The sequence below is a fragment of the Neovison vison genome, chromosome 1, assembly GCF_020171115.1.
Source record: "Neovison vison isolate M4711 chromosome 1, ASM_NN_V1, whole genome shotgun sequence".
Lineage (NCBI taxonomy): Eukaryota > Metazoa > Chordata > Mammalia > Carnivora > Mustelidae > Neogale > Neogale vison.
Window position 1 is genome coordinate 65,612,407 of NC_058091.1, and position 14,540 is coordinate 65,626,946.

General features: G+C 40.7%; 1 protein-coding gene across 3 annotated transcripts in view; it reads right to left on the minus strand.

Moving 5' to 3' along the window:
• The window catches only part of PDE7B (phosphodiesterase 7B), a 319,410-nt gene that overhangs the window by 144,641 nt on the left and 160,229 nt on the right, over positions 1-14,540 (minus strand). Inside the window, exon 1 of one of the 3 annotated variants that reach the window (XM_044248253.1) lies at positions 4,891-5,143. The exons of the other annotated variants lie outside the window; for them this stretch is intronic. Coding sequence (XP_044104188.1) covers positions 4,891-5,128 — 238 coding nt within the window. The 5' untranslated portion in view covers positions 5,129-5,143. Of the gene's footprint in view, positions 1-4,890; positions 5,144-14,540 lie in introns of those variants that run through there. 3 annotated transcript variants of the gene reach the window in all.

Genomic DNA, 14,540 nt, shown 5'->3' on the forward strand with positions numbered 1-14,540 from the left:
AATGTCTACAAGAAGTAGTTTTAGAAGAATGTTATGAATTAATGTCAAGTTATCTAATGTTAGACTCACTGATTCTTTATCAAAGCAATTTGTCCTACTTTGAATGAATCATTAATATTGATGAGTGCTTGAAACTGTGTTTGAGTTTTTAGGGCGCCTGGATGGCTCAGTCAGTTAAGCAGCTGTCTTCAGCTGAGGTTATGATCTCGGGGTCCTGGTATCAAGTGCCCACATCGGGCTCCCTGCTCAGTGGGGAGTCTGCTTCTCCCCCCCCCTCTGCCTGCTGTTTCCCCTCCTTGTACTCTCTCTGTCTCTGTGTCAAATAAATAAATAAAATCTTAATGTGTTCGAATTTTTACAAATGTTTCTGAATTTGGGTAGTTTTATATCCAATACTTTGAGTGGAGAGAAAGGTTTAAACTAACAAAAGCTTGTTTCTCCAACTTCTCTGAGGTTGGAGATAGAACTCCTATTCGCCAATTCATAATTGGTCTTCTCTTGGTAAGTGTTTGATTCCTCCCAGAGTCCCTGGTGCCTAGCACAGTCCCTAGTATACACTAAGCATCCAATAAATGTTCCTTGAATTATAACAATAGGAATATGCAATCTACAATATATTTAATTTATATTATGCTTTATACTTGAGATATTTTAAAATAGCACTTTGAATGTCAGTTTGAATTGTAGAGTTCTGGAATCAAAGAATCCTTTTGGAGATTTTCTCCTTTGAAGTGGTTTGATTTTTAGAGCTAAGTATAAAGCAAATTTCTGATATTTTATTCTCCTAGAAAGGCTGGACAAGTTATAATGGCAATGGGGAAAATGAATTTATTTTAGAGAGTCAATGTGTTTTTATATTTTCCTGAAGCCAAAGGCTAATGAAATGGGAAGAAGCTTAATAAATAAGTAAACTGTAATGTAAAATTTAGACCAGAGACACCAAAAGAAAGGTAAGTTTCATGGCTATAGAGTTTGTAATTATTTATTCCAAAATAAAATTATTTATTCAGCTATGGATGAGCTCTGTTAGGGGATGTCTAGCCATAGGTTGCTGTCTAGAATTACAATTAGACTAATATTTGCATTCCCAGCATTTGAGACACTATTTATTTCCTGTCCTCCTTCCCTCTCCCCAACCAGACCCCACTCCTGGGCATGCTCTCACCACCATGCTTTAAAGCTTACTTTCTTTTGATAGTAGATGGAGAATCTTCCCCTGGGTCCTCCTAGCATTTGAAACTTGAATTTAAAACTAAAGCCCACAAAATAAGTAGAAAAATGTAAAGGCACAATCACCTGACTTATTTCACATGTAAGATAATTTTTTTTGGTTTGACCAAGGTTTATATTATGAGTTCCTTTGTTTGTCCCTCTACATATATATCAATAACGTGATGTCTTGGTTTAAATTTAAATTACCCAGCATGTGGTCTGACTATGCCAGTTTTGTGGACTACAGTTGGGTGATGGAGATCCTGATCTGCTTCTAACACAGTATCAGAGCATGACCCTGGACAGATTGCTTACTCTCTACTTAGTCCACTATCACCTCTTTGGATTAACTAGATAATTAGGCTATTCTTTGTTTGTTTCATAAATGGAAAATGATGTATTAAGAAAACTGAATAATTAGGTACAATCCAATGAACCAAGGTGATGCTCCAACTTTGGGTGTGCGGCTGACTTCTAGAGCTCTCTCCAGGGCAAATCGTGCCTTCACCAATGCCCAGATGCACGCATCCCGACAAGGGCAGATGATGAGACCCCTTTCTCCTGTTATATCCCCCATTCCTTCCTCCAGCCTATTGCCATGATTGCCACTGTTTGTCTCCATCCAATGCCCATCTGAAGGTGGCAGGAAGATGTTCACACATGTGACCTCCTCCCTACTATGTCCTTGATCCCTTTAAGGGACATTGTTCCCCTCTGTCTTCCTTAAAACCTCTCATGAATACATGTTTCTACACTTATTTTCCCATAAATTCTTTTGTTCTCTCCCTTTAGTACCTAAGCAAAATCTCAGAGCACTTTTCCATTTCACTTGTGAGAAACAAAGTTCCAGTCTTGCCTAAGAAGTAGGAGTGAAAATAATCGTGTCCCTCATTAAGGAAACTTAAGGTCACATTCAACTTATTAAGAAACAGTGACATCCATCTCTAAAGTCCTCAGGACTTTTGGTTCTATCCGGAATTTCTTCAATTTCATGGTTTTAAAAAGGTAAACCTATTTATCTGTTTTCACAAGCAATCAAGATATACATAGAATGCTATAATTTTTGGTTTTCCTGTGTGTAGTTATAGCATGGCAAATATATTGTGTGCTGTAAATGTAACATCTGTACAGGTCAAGACAGCAGAGAGGAGGAAATAAATGACTTTGGGGGACGATTCAGGGATGTGGGGGTGGAGATTAAGACAGTCATTACAAAGAAAGGGATCCTTGAGCTGGACTTTGTAGTTTGAATTAAAAAAGTTTTCATTTGGCTAAGTCAAAGAAAGAGTCCAAGCATCAGGCAAGGCTCAGAGATAGGGTACTACCTGATGCATGTTGAGGAACAAGAAGTTGTCTAGTATTGTCAAAGTATGACCTGTTTGAGGGTTCTGAGGCAAGGGTCAGAATTATGAGAGCGGAAGAGTGGGAGGGAGAGAGAGAGAGGGAGAAGGAAAGATTGAGAGAGAGAGAGAGAGAGAGAGAGATCACCATGTGTTTTGGTGCTGTTGTTGTTTGTTTGTTTGTTTGTTTGACAAGCTTTCTACCACAAAACCCTGTAAACTAGTTGAACACAACTTAAACCATCTCTTTCTAAAAATGAAAGCATGCCAGATCCTTGGAACCCTTCCCGAGGCCCTCTCCATCGTGCTGTTCTGGGTAGAATGGTACAGAGCTCTGATGTGAGTAGGAGCTGCAGCATCAAAGACAAGAAGAGAAGAAGTAAGAGACAATTTGGAAAGTGAAGCAACTTGTCTTTGGGGCTGCCTGCTGGGGTCCACACTGCTGCATCTGCAGATGATAAGGTCTCGTGTGCATGCCAGGAAGTGTGAGCCCCTCATCTCCTTGAGAATGTGAAGGCAGGGCAGGTAGAAAGGGAGGTAGACCTCCTTGGAGGGGGTGTTAAAGTAGAGCCGGCCTCCCTGCAGACAATATAAAGGGGACAGCAGACCAGGGACAGCCTTTCTAGGCACCAAAGTGGCTGCTGAGAGATTCCACCGAGAGTGAGGCAGTGGTTTGGGATAAATTAAGACTGTACTAGTCAAACTTTGCAACATTCAGAAAAACATCCCTTTTAAGTGATTAAAACTTACAGAAGTTCTATTTTCTGTCTGTAGTATTGCTTTTTCAAGAATTGGACCCCCACTGGCATATAATATAAATCATAACATAAACCTATCCCCAACAGAAGCTAATGTCTGTTGGTAGTTTTATCAAAGGTGTACTTTAAGATATGAATATTAATCATTTAAATTACTGAAACAAACCAAGAGTGGTAATAGTTGAAGTGTCATAGTTAAGTTTTCTGTCTAGGTGGGTTTTTCCACTTTTCTTATACTACTCACATGAAACACACAGGATGGCTTCGGCATTACCTCATCTCTTTTGACCAAGACCCATTTCCCTGGGCATCCATCTCCCACTTGCCACAAAAACCTCAGTCTCATTGGTTTTCTTCTCATTCCTAAGTACTCATTGTTTACTAGAGACCAGCGGTGGTTTTTTTTTTCCCCCTTCCTTTCAAATCTTTTTTGTTTTTGTTCGGAACATTACTTTGTAATGATATTCTTTTTTAGATTATTAGGCAACTTACAAAAGTTTCTGCATAAATTACTAAAAATAAAATGAGTCGTGTTTTGATTTTCTCATCCCTTTCCATGAGGAATAGAAAGGTAATTTTTAGTTTATCTTTCCCATCTAGGCTCCCACCTCTCCCCACCAATGGTATGTCAGGATTCCACTGCATAGGGCTAGCCAAGACTTCAAATGCATAAACACAAGCTCATATTTATTCTTCTAAAGTGAACCACCGCTTTCTGAAATATCTACGGACAGATTCCCTAAAGGAAGAGAGCACCCTGTAGCCAGTTACACTTTCTTAGTTTCAAGTTTTATCAGAGCCGCTTGGGATCCTTCACAGGGACCCTAGGTGCCTTTGTGGTTGTGGTGCTGGCTGTCAGAAATAAAGCAAAGTTCTCCACAACTGGCCTCAACACATTCTTATAACATGACAAAGTCCCTATGAGTCATCATTTCCACATTTGTGAGGGAGCTGATTTTTCCTGGTATCAATGGGGTAATCTGTACTATGGACTGTCGTGTCCAAAAGGGAAACCGAGGCAAGGAAGCTTGCCAGCTTTCCCAGGACATACAAAGCTTCCGGGCCAACTCACTCTTGCGAACATTATGCACACCGTATCTCCATAGTCAAAAACTGGAAAATGTATTTTACTTTATAAAAAGCATGACAAAGAGCACCCAGGGAGCATACTGTCTTGAAGGGAACTCTGGCTTGTCCATAAGGAACTGCACAGACAGGATGGCCATTAAAGAGCATCCAATTCCAGCCCCACCTTTTTTTTTTTTTTTTTTTTTTTTGCGGACTGAAGTTCAGGAAATTTCACTTGTTTAAGCCACAGGGCAATCAAGTGTGAGCTGAGCCCAGAGCCCAGGTTACTCGATTCTCAGTCTATTAATGCTCCTCCTACCACATCCTTCTTAATTTTAAGATGCATTTCTGCAATAAAGCAAACATTCATTAATCACAGCCCTCGAACCCCCGCGCTGCAGTTTGTCGTCTTTCCTTCTCCCGGTTTTCTGGCTTGAGCTCTGCAAGGAAGGGAGCGACAAGTCACCACCAGCCTTGGCCCCCATTCCTTTCGCACCTCAGAGTCCATTTACCTGCAAAGCTGTGGAGAGCATCTTCGTTCTCCAGAACGCCTCTCTGTTTGGTCGCCTGCAGCTCACTTTTGGATTTCCACACCAGCTTTACCATCCTGATCATCTCGGGCAAGTCCCAGGGCAGCGGCCCCTGCTGGCACCCCGGCCGGCCCCCCGCGGAGGAGGGCAGCACACCTTCTGGGGCCGTCCACCTCCTGCCTAGCTCTGCCGAGTGCAAGTAGCGCTCGAGGACGGGCATTCTGCCCCGGTCCCCCGCCGAGGAGCTGGGGCTGCTGCTGCCGGGGCCGCCGCGGCCGCCGCTGCTACCGGAGGGGACAGTCTTCCCGGGCAGGGGAAGGCGAAGCCCGGGGAAATCTCCGGCTCCGGAAAGGCAAGCCTCCTCCAGCCTGGCACAGCCTCCCTGTCGCTCCGTGCCTCGCAAACGCTGCCGGCGCGGCGACTCGCTGGGCCAGGTTTCTCGCGGGTGAGAAGTGTTCCCGGGCGCCTGCGGTGGAGATGGAGCGCTCTCCCCTCCCTGCTCTCTCGGGCACCGGCTGCGCGGCGCTTAATTAATCCCAGGCTGCAGCTGGGACGGCGGCGGGGGGGACCGCCATCGAGGCTTCAGTGTTCGCCTCTCCTGCCCGGATTCGTGTGTTCTCCATTCCCCTCCGGTGCTTGTCAAAGTTTGTCAAGTGGCTTGTTCAGCCGCTAAGGTCTCCCGGCAAAGAAGCGGGGCTCCCCTTTGCCAGACTCTCACGGGGGTCCTCCAGAGGCCCTTATCTGAAGGTGTCAGGTGAGGAGTCACCCGGTGGTGCAGGAAGCCTAGAAGCTCCCTCCCTCCCCACCTCCCGGTTCCGGGCCCCTCGAGTCCCAAGGAGCTCTCGGAAAACGGGCCGCTGAGCACCGGCAGAACCAATTTGCAGCTGCTGCTCTGAGGAAGGTCTGGCCGGGGGCCACCTTGCCTGTCCACTAGGTCTGCCTTGGGATGGGGTTATGCAGAAGGCTCCGCGATGGAGCCTCAGCACCACGCTTCACACACTCCCCTCCTGCACCCCCTCCCCCTCTGCTGTCATTTGGTTCTCAGCAAACCTAACTGGGTTTTGGCCCATTAGTCAAATCCCTTTGTAACCTCAGCTGCCCTTCAGCTGGAAGGGAAATAACATTGAATCACATTCCAAAGCTAACTCCGAGAGAACTGAATTAGGGAAGCACCAAGATCCTCCTGCGAACATGCAGTGGGGTCCTATAGTCGGGACACATAATTTGGGATTGTCAGAAACCCATTTCAAAGGAAAACAATGATAACTTTAAAGGCTATTCACGGGGGCGGGGTGGTGGTGGTGCATACATGGCACTGAAAAGAAAGGAAAGAGTGTTGCCGATAGGCTTTCCAGACCCAGAGCGCTCTGGGCTTCATATTTGGGCCACTAACTGCTGTGCACCCGCCTGTGCCCAGTTCAGTTGAGGACAATCACGCGCCACGCTGTTTGGTCCCAGGGCTTCGAGGTGGAGACACCAACCCTGAAAGTCAGAACCCATTCAACAAAAGGGGGGTACCCCCCGTAGCTTGTGTGAAAAGCCCCAGACATAAATGAAAGTGGGTGGTATTGTGTTTGGCACTTTTGTCAGCAAATTGGGTTCGTAGGAACAATTTGAACTCGAACATTCATGTAGCTCCTGTTTTCTTGGAGGCCATTGCAACAAGCCCAACTTTTTCTCCTTTTCTCATCTCCGCACTGCAAGTGCTTTATTTTACTTAGCGTTTTGTTTTGCTGAGGTGCATCTGTTGTTCCTGCTCTACATTCCTTGCAGGCAGGTTTATCATACAACCATTTGATGCTGCTTTAGGGGAGAGGAGACTTGGGGTGTGGGGGAGGAAAAAGTCCATTATAGCGTGTGTTTTATTTTCATCACCCTCATCTCCTTTTTTTACAAGTTGAAACCAGTGGAGGCTACAGTTATTTAGTTGTTATCCTTCACCCTCTAAGCCTATGGCTAATAAGTTTAGTTTTTCACCCTGAGTTAAATGGCATTTCTCTTTTTCTGGATGAAAAAAAAAATGGTAAGCCTACTCTCTTTCCTAATAGGTGAAGAAACGTCACCATCCATTGAGAGTATAGAGCCACAATAAAAGACATTGAAAACACTACTGTTTGTGAATTTCATTATTGAAATATTGATCAGACAGCTCTTCTTGTAACTACCATAGTCACTCAACCCAATTAGGGAATAATCAGTAATCCACTTAGGAGAAAGATGTGCCTTTTTTTTTTTTTTAAATAACTTCCCTCGTTGTTAGAGAATGAAGGGATTTAAGCATCAGTGTGACACTTTCACCACTTCTGACTGCCCTTCCAGTTCTTATCTGACACTTCTATCAGACAGGGGCATTAAGGCTTTCTAGATTTGAAATGATTTTATTTAATAAGCACATGTAGCCTGTTGCACTCTATTAGCATATTTCCTGAATAACGTCTTAAACTCATTCCTCAGTCACAAACTTCCTTGACATAACAACTAAAGTTTCCTAAGTGTTCAACTATTTTTATTTTTGTTCAGTTATTTTGCAATAATACTTAGCATCAGGATATCCTGACCCTTGGAACAAAGGGGTTAAGAACAAAGAAAACAAATATATGATATAATATGTCACACACACTAATGTATTAAGAATACAACTCTCCATGGAACATTTCTTTAAGAATGGCAGTTTAAGAAATCCAAGCATATAAATTTCAATTGTATTCTTCATGTTGTTGTGCATATTTCCTTGTAAAAATTTACCTTAGAGAAGTTACAAAATGTGGGATCACTGAACTGAATACATACTAGTGGGGATGAGTTAGGGCCAAGCAAACACCATCTCAAATCTTCATTCCCACGAAGGAATCTACTTTGAAGTTTTAAAAATTGAAAAGGTTGCAGAATTCTTAAAAAAAAAAAAAATTCTCCCCAATATGGGATTATCTTCATCCCAGGGTAGAAGTGCAAAAATACCACAAGAAAGGTCATTCTCATGGTATTTCTGTCTCACATAGAAACAGGAAGTACAGGAAATCTTGCGGGAAAGCTTGGCTCGGGAGATTTTTGGCTCAGCAGCAGGCTCAAGAGATTGGGATAAACTGACAAGATGCTAGTACTCACACTAAAATTATTATGCCACTCACATTCTCTAACAGGTGGTTTTGTTCCATTTCATAGGTAGTATAGGCTGTGCTCTTTTTTGTCCTTCAGATAGTTACTTTGGAAGAGCAAGCCTATAAGCGTATGATTTTAACCTTCCTCAGTGAATATCATTCACCTTGAGACAGTACCTGTAGCCAGAAGTTTGGATCACTGGGGATGGGGAGAAGGGACTGGAGAGAAGGCTCTGTACCCAGCAGAGACATGGAGCAAAGAGGTCTCATCTATGTGACTTGCAAGGATTCTTACAAATCGTAATATCTGTAATTAATATGCTGTAGATAGGACATTTTAAACTTTCAAAATAATCCCATTTTTAAATTTCAGGCATTGTGAGCCAACCTAACTTTCCAGTAAAAGGAAAATAGGGTAGTTCTTTTCTTGTACAAAAGAAATGTAACGAGAACTAACCAAGTCAAAGACAGCCTGTTCCAATGGATACCTAATTCTACCAAAAATACTTTGCTATGTGTTTGCAGCTATAAAGCTATAAAGGAAAGAATTTGTAACCACAATACTAAAGTTTATGGCCAAGAACAAAGATTCAAAGACAATGATTTAGAACCTGGATTTTTTTTTTTTTTTTAGAACCTGGATTATTTTGAAGAATTTCTAGTGTTCTAGGGGCTATGTAAAAATCTTGTAGACTTGTGGGTGTTCTAGTCATTAAGCAGGTAAGTATTATATGTAATTTTAAAAAGAAATATTAACAATATTAAATATTTCTAAGGATTTTAAGAAATATATTTTTTAAAGATTCATTTATTGGAGAGATAGAGAGAGAACAAGTGCATGCAAGTGGTTGGAAGGACAGAGAAAGAGACTCTTCAAGCAGACACCCTGCCATGACCTGAGCGGAAATCAAGAGTTAGATGCTTAACCAAGTGGCCATCCAGGTGCCCCAAGAAATGCGTTTTTTAAATGGAAACTTGGAAGTATATATTCACTTTGTTTTTTATAATTCTGAATTTATTAACAGATTCTCACAAGACCTACATCTTAATGGAAATCTTCCCACTTAGATATTTTGGCAATACTTTCTACACTTATTAAACCCCATTCTGCCTCTATCTTTAAAGAAAAATTACAAACTATTAAAGGAGTTTATTAATTTTGTCCTGGCTTTTCTTCTCCATCAGTTAAATACAGATGTGTAATCACACACACAGAGACACACACACACGCACGAATTCAAATGCAATTCAACAAAAACACATAAATGTAATTCAAATGAAACTCAAAATGAGCGAGGAAGGAAAAACAGGTCTCCCAACTTTGTTTAACGTAGTCTAAATAGAAGAAGCTCGAACAACTTACAGTGTCCTTCAGAAGAAATAGAAATGTAATAACTCTGGCTTTCACTAATCTCAAGGAATGATGTCAGCAAATAGGGAAAGAGAGTTTGTCTGCAGACCGACCACATAAGGCTGCACATATCTCCACTAGCACGTGGAAAGGGAGGAAAGTGGATGTGGCAAGATGAGGAAAGATGAAGTAGGAAAAACAGATTCATAGTTTGATTACACAACAGGTGTTTTAATTACAACCAAGGTTTCTCTTATTCCCTTTGCAGATATATATTAATAATGAGAACAAGAACAGAAGGGAGAACTCCTTGTGTAACCCTTTCAGGCACCAGGACCTGCCTGTCCTCCCCAACCTACGTTCTGGTTTTCACTATGAGTTATCCCTTTTTCTATTTCTTTGCTTTACACATTTAAAGAGAGACACCGGGGTTTTAGCTGCCATGAGATCACTATCTTGGCTCTCAGATATCTTAACTAATGCTAAGTTTACGTCTCTTGACAGTTAACCATGACAAACGAGTCCAATGACACAGGGATTGAGAACAAAATGGCAGGAAGACTTGATTTTCTCCACTTTACTTCTTCTCCCTGCTGTTGAAAATGCATACATAAAAAAAGACACTGTTTTGTGGTAAAACAGCAACAACTCCTCAAAACAAACAAACAAACAAACAACTCCCTCATCCCCTGCTATTCTCTCCATTACTGAACATCTGAGCTTTGCTGTGTGACCATGGCATCCTCTAGCTGAAACCTTTCTAGGATTTCAGAACTTATTTTCAATTGGGGAAGATTGTAAGTAAAGTCCTTCTCATAATTTCATATTGTGGTATGTCAACTTCTGAATAAACAGCTATAGCAACAAAATCTCCAAAGCAGCCCTCTAAGACTTAGGGTTATAAAAATTATGTTTCAATCTCAACTCAGCCCTGAGCTTTGTCTTAAACTTGGGACTTCTCCATAAAAGAGTCTGATGTCAATAACCACCTTACTCATCACACTGGGATCTTATAAAAATAAACTAAGATTAACTTGTGGGTTAATTTAAGACCATAATGCACTTAATTTTTTAATTGGTCATTTTTAAGCTATAAGAAATTATAATTGACAATTTACCTAAACTCAGATTGTGGCGATGTTTTCCTGGGATCTATTAGAAAGCTGAACAGTCAATCACCCAACCCTTGAAGTAGGTCCTACTTTGGACATTTGTGTTCCCCAAGAGGATGCAGGAGCAGAGAAATCAAAGGCAGGGGTCTTGGAGTATTGGACAGTGGTCCAATGGGAGAGGTAGTAAGGGATTTAATATACAAAGGTGGGGGAAAGTAGGCAAAATGATTGAAGTGTGATTGAGAATAGATAGACAAAGGACAAAACATGTGCTTTAAAAAAGGGTCTCAATAGAATATTCATTGTAACTGTCTTTTGGAGGTGAGAAGACAGCCCATGAATCATACCTAGGGTCTCAGCCTACATGATCGGCACTGTCATTATTATCTACTGCTCTGGTTAATACACTATAGGTTCCCTTGCTTGGGAATTTCAATTTTAGCCCACAATGACTAATGGTATATTTGATGTTCACAAGCTGCACAGCTCTGTGTTATAAGCTGTGCTTGTGAACATGTGTCTTCAGGCCTTCCACTGGTCTTATTTCTGAATAAACAGCTATAGCAACAAAATCTCCAAAGAGATTTTGGACCTCCAAAGAGGTCCAACTTATGTGGATCTCAAGATTTTTGCTTAGGGGTCTGTATGCCCCAGGCATTTTTATAATATTTTTAAAAAAATATTTTGCTTATTTACTTGAGAGAGAGAGCGAGAGGGAGACCATGAGTGGGGGAGGGAGCAAAGGAAGGGGGAGAAGCAGAATCCCCCCCTTCCCCTGCAGCAGGGAGCCCAAAGAGGAACTCAATCCCAGGACCCTGAGATCATGACCTGAGCTGAAAGGAGATGCTTAACTAACTGAGCCACCCAGGCACCCCTATAATTTTTTTTTTAAAATATTTTATGTATTTATTTGAGAGAAAAAGAGAGCAAGTAGGGGGAAGGGAGAAAGAAACTCAAGCAGAATCCTTGTAGAGTGTGCAGACTTGATCCCATGACCCTGAGATCATGACTGGGCTGGAACCAAGAGTGGAATGTTCAAGCGACTGGGCCACCAAGTACCTGCATTTTTATAATTTTGATTGCTCCTTGCTGATCTCTGTTTAATTGATGGGTTTTTAAAAGAAGTGGAGTGTATAAAACCAAATATAATATTTAAAAAGTAGCCTGTGCAAAGTCTGAAATACATTTCTACCTTTTTTTTTTTTTTTTGCCAGTGGGGACAGGAATTCTGGAAGTTCTCAAGAATTAGGTCAGGCTGAGTAGACCTAACGAGGCTGAAGGGCTGATGATCCAGACATCCCTCAAAGAAACACTGAGGAATGCCTGAGTGAGATTTTGCCTTCTTAATGTAGCAATAATAATAATAATAATAATACCTCAACCACTAATAAGATATAGAGAGATTTCAATAACATAACATAAAAAGAAAGTGAGAAGATGATAAAAAACAAAATCTTCTAATAGGAACTCTTTCTTCCCTTGGCATTCATTTATGCTTATGTTTATGGAGTTTAAAGTCAATTTGGAAGAAAGAAATTTCAACTGCTAATGTGTAGGAAGTATAATCTTCCTGGCTCTTCCAAGCATTCTTTATTTTTTCCTCTTTCACTTACTACCTCCTGGTGATTATGAATTAATCTATGAAAATATATGTGGCTCATGAAAATATATGTGGCTGAAGGTATCTCCCAGGTGCTATTTCAGAGCAATGTTTCTTAAATGCTAGCATGCATGCAAATCACCTGGAGATCCCATTATGTGCAGAGTCTGTTTGGGCAGGTCTGGGTGGGGACCTGAGGCTCTGCATTTCTACAAAGCTCCCTGCTTTTGCCAGGCTGCTGGTGGTGCACCACACTTTCAGTGCCAAGGCCAGGGGGCTACCAGTAGCAGATACTTTCTGCCTCTTCCACATTAGTTATTTATGAAAGAAAATGCAGCTAGAGTCCTAATCTTTACAGATACATACACTGGGACTCTAGAAACAATAAATACTGGCTCAGGTCAAACACTAAATTGGAAATAAACAACCAGAACCACAGCGTGAGAGTAGGACTGTGTCTGGTGACATTCATGACATTGGACTTGGCTTTTAAATTTTGTTTCATTCATTCATTCATTTCTTTTCCCCCATGAATTAACTGTAAAAATATGGTTGAGGTCCAATATAAGCCACTGTAATGAATAATATATGTGAAGTTTTAACTTTAAACCAAATGGCTATTTTTGAAAATGTTTTTTCACCAAATGTGAAACAAAATCTGCTTAGGCCAATTTTGCCATTCCTCCTTCTTGCCAGTATTTCGTTCTGCTCCTATTGCTATGTTCAGAACAATCAGAACAATCAGGCAAATTTCAGAGTCTTTGATCTTCATCATTAGGGACAGTCTCGCTGAGACCTTCTCCTTCCTTCGATTTATTAGAGGTCTATGTAAAGTGGTCTTAGGATGGAGCCTGGCAATCTTTCCCACTGTGATATTCCAGGCACAAGTGAATGGCAGCCAGATGATTCCACTAAGCAAAGATGGAAAATAAGAAAGTACGCACTCACGGTGCTACAGCAAGCAGCCAATGGTGCTGCTGACTCAGAGAAACAGACTGCCATGTCACAGCCACAGCGAAACACGAAACATAAGAGATAAATAAAATAAACTCTGCAACACGCTGCACTCTTTATCAGGTATCGCTCAGAATCTATGCAGCTCCAGGCATGGTATTTGTGGGAAAGTGATGCCAGAAGCAAGAGGCATGTGAAATCCACTGGAAGACAAGGATAATCCAGAGCATGAGGCTAGAACACCACCACATTTATGTAATTAAAAATCTGTATAGTTAAAAAAAATTTGTACAGTTAACTAAATAAGAATGCTTAGCATAAATGAAAGCATCTGCTGGTAATTGGAAACAGAGTTTGGTGTATTTTTTTCCCATTGTCTTTCCTGGTCTTTTCTAAGGCTAAACGCTTCGCAATAATTACGAACACCTATATTTCCTGTTGTTCCCCAGGGGTAACTAAAAAAAAAGGGAAGAGAAAGCTGGAAGATATTAGATTAAAACTAATATATATCATGGTTATTATTTTAGATAATTTTGGCCCCTGCTTTCCTCTGTGTTGGAAGGAGAATCAAGGTAAAGTGAGGTCACTTAATAGACAGCATTACAGACAACATAGAACGCATTCTCTATACAGAACAGTACAGGTATTCTCACCAGCCCCCTCCCCTTTAGACTTGTAGTGTTGCTGGAAGAATAGTAGTAGCACCATTATCAAGGAAAGAAAGCCTCGCACGCTAGACTATTTGAAACATTGATGTATGTATAAGGTCTTCTTCATGAAAAGATTCTTTAAAAGTTTCCTTTTGGGAACTTTCTTTTCCAGCCTACGTTCAAATGCTAATCAAAATTCGCTTCTTCTATTCTATAAGTTGTCTAAAATGATTGCATATCCTTCTGCCTATATCATATGTTCTTAATGGTCTCCCGTATTTTCTTGTCTGAACCTCTGAGTTCTCTTACTCTCTGTTCTCCATGACCACCTTCCTGAATCCATTCTGCAACCTGATAAGGAGACCCTTGCATTCTTTATTCTCTGAGCCTTCTTTGTTTTTGATGTTAATATTTTGTTGCTATTTAAGTGTAAAGTAAAATAGACCTCCTTTGACCTGCGTATGTGCACAAACGTTGCTACTTTCACATGTATCTTGAGTATAAAGGGTCAACTCTAGAATCACCTTGTAATAAATGCCTTTTTAATAATGCTGGTACTACTTTCTTTTCTGCTTTCAAACTTTGAGGAATCAATTGATTTGAGCTACTATCAAAATGTGTTTTTCAAATCTCTCATTAAACATTAAAAAAAAAAAACTTCAGTGAAGTCTTACTTATCTTTAGTGGTTGTGGCATTGTGAATTGGACTTACTTTATGACCATGCCATTTTCAAATATTAATATTATATTAATATAATATCATAATTAATAGAATTATAATAATCACAAATAATTATAAACATAAAATATTATAAAATATAAAATATATAAATAATATAAAATATAAAAATAATATAATTATAATAA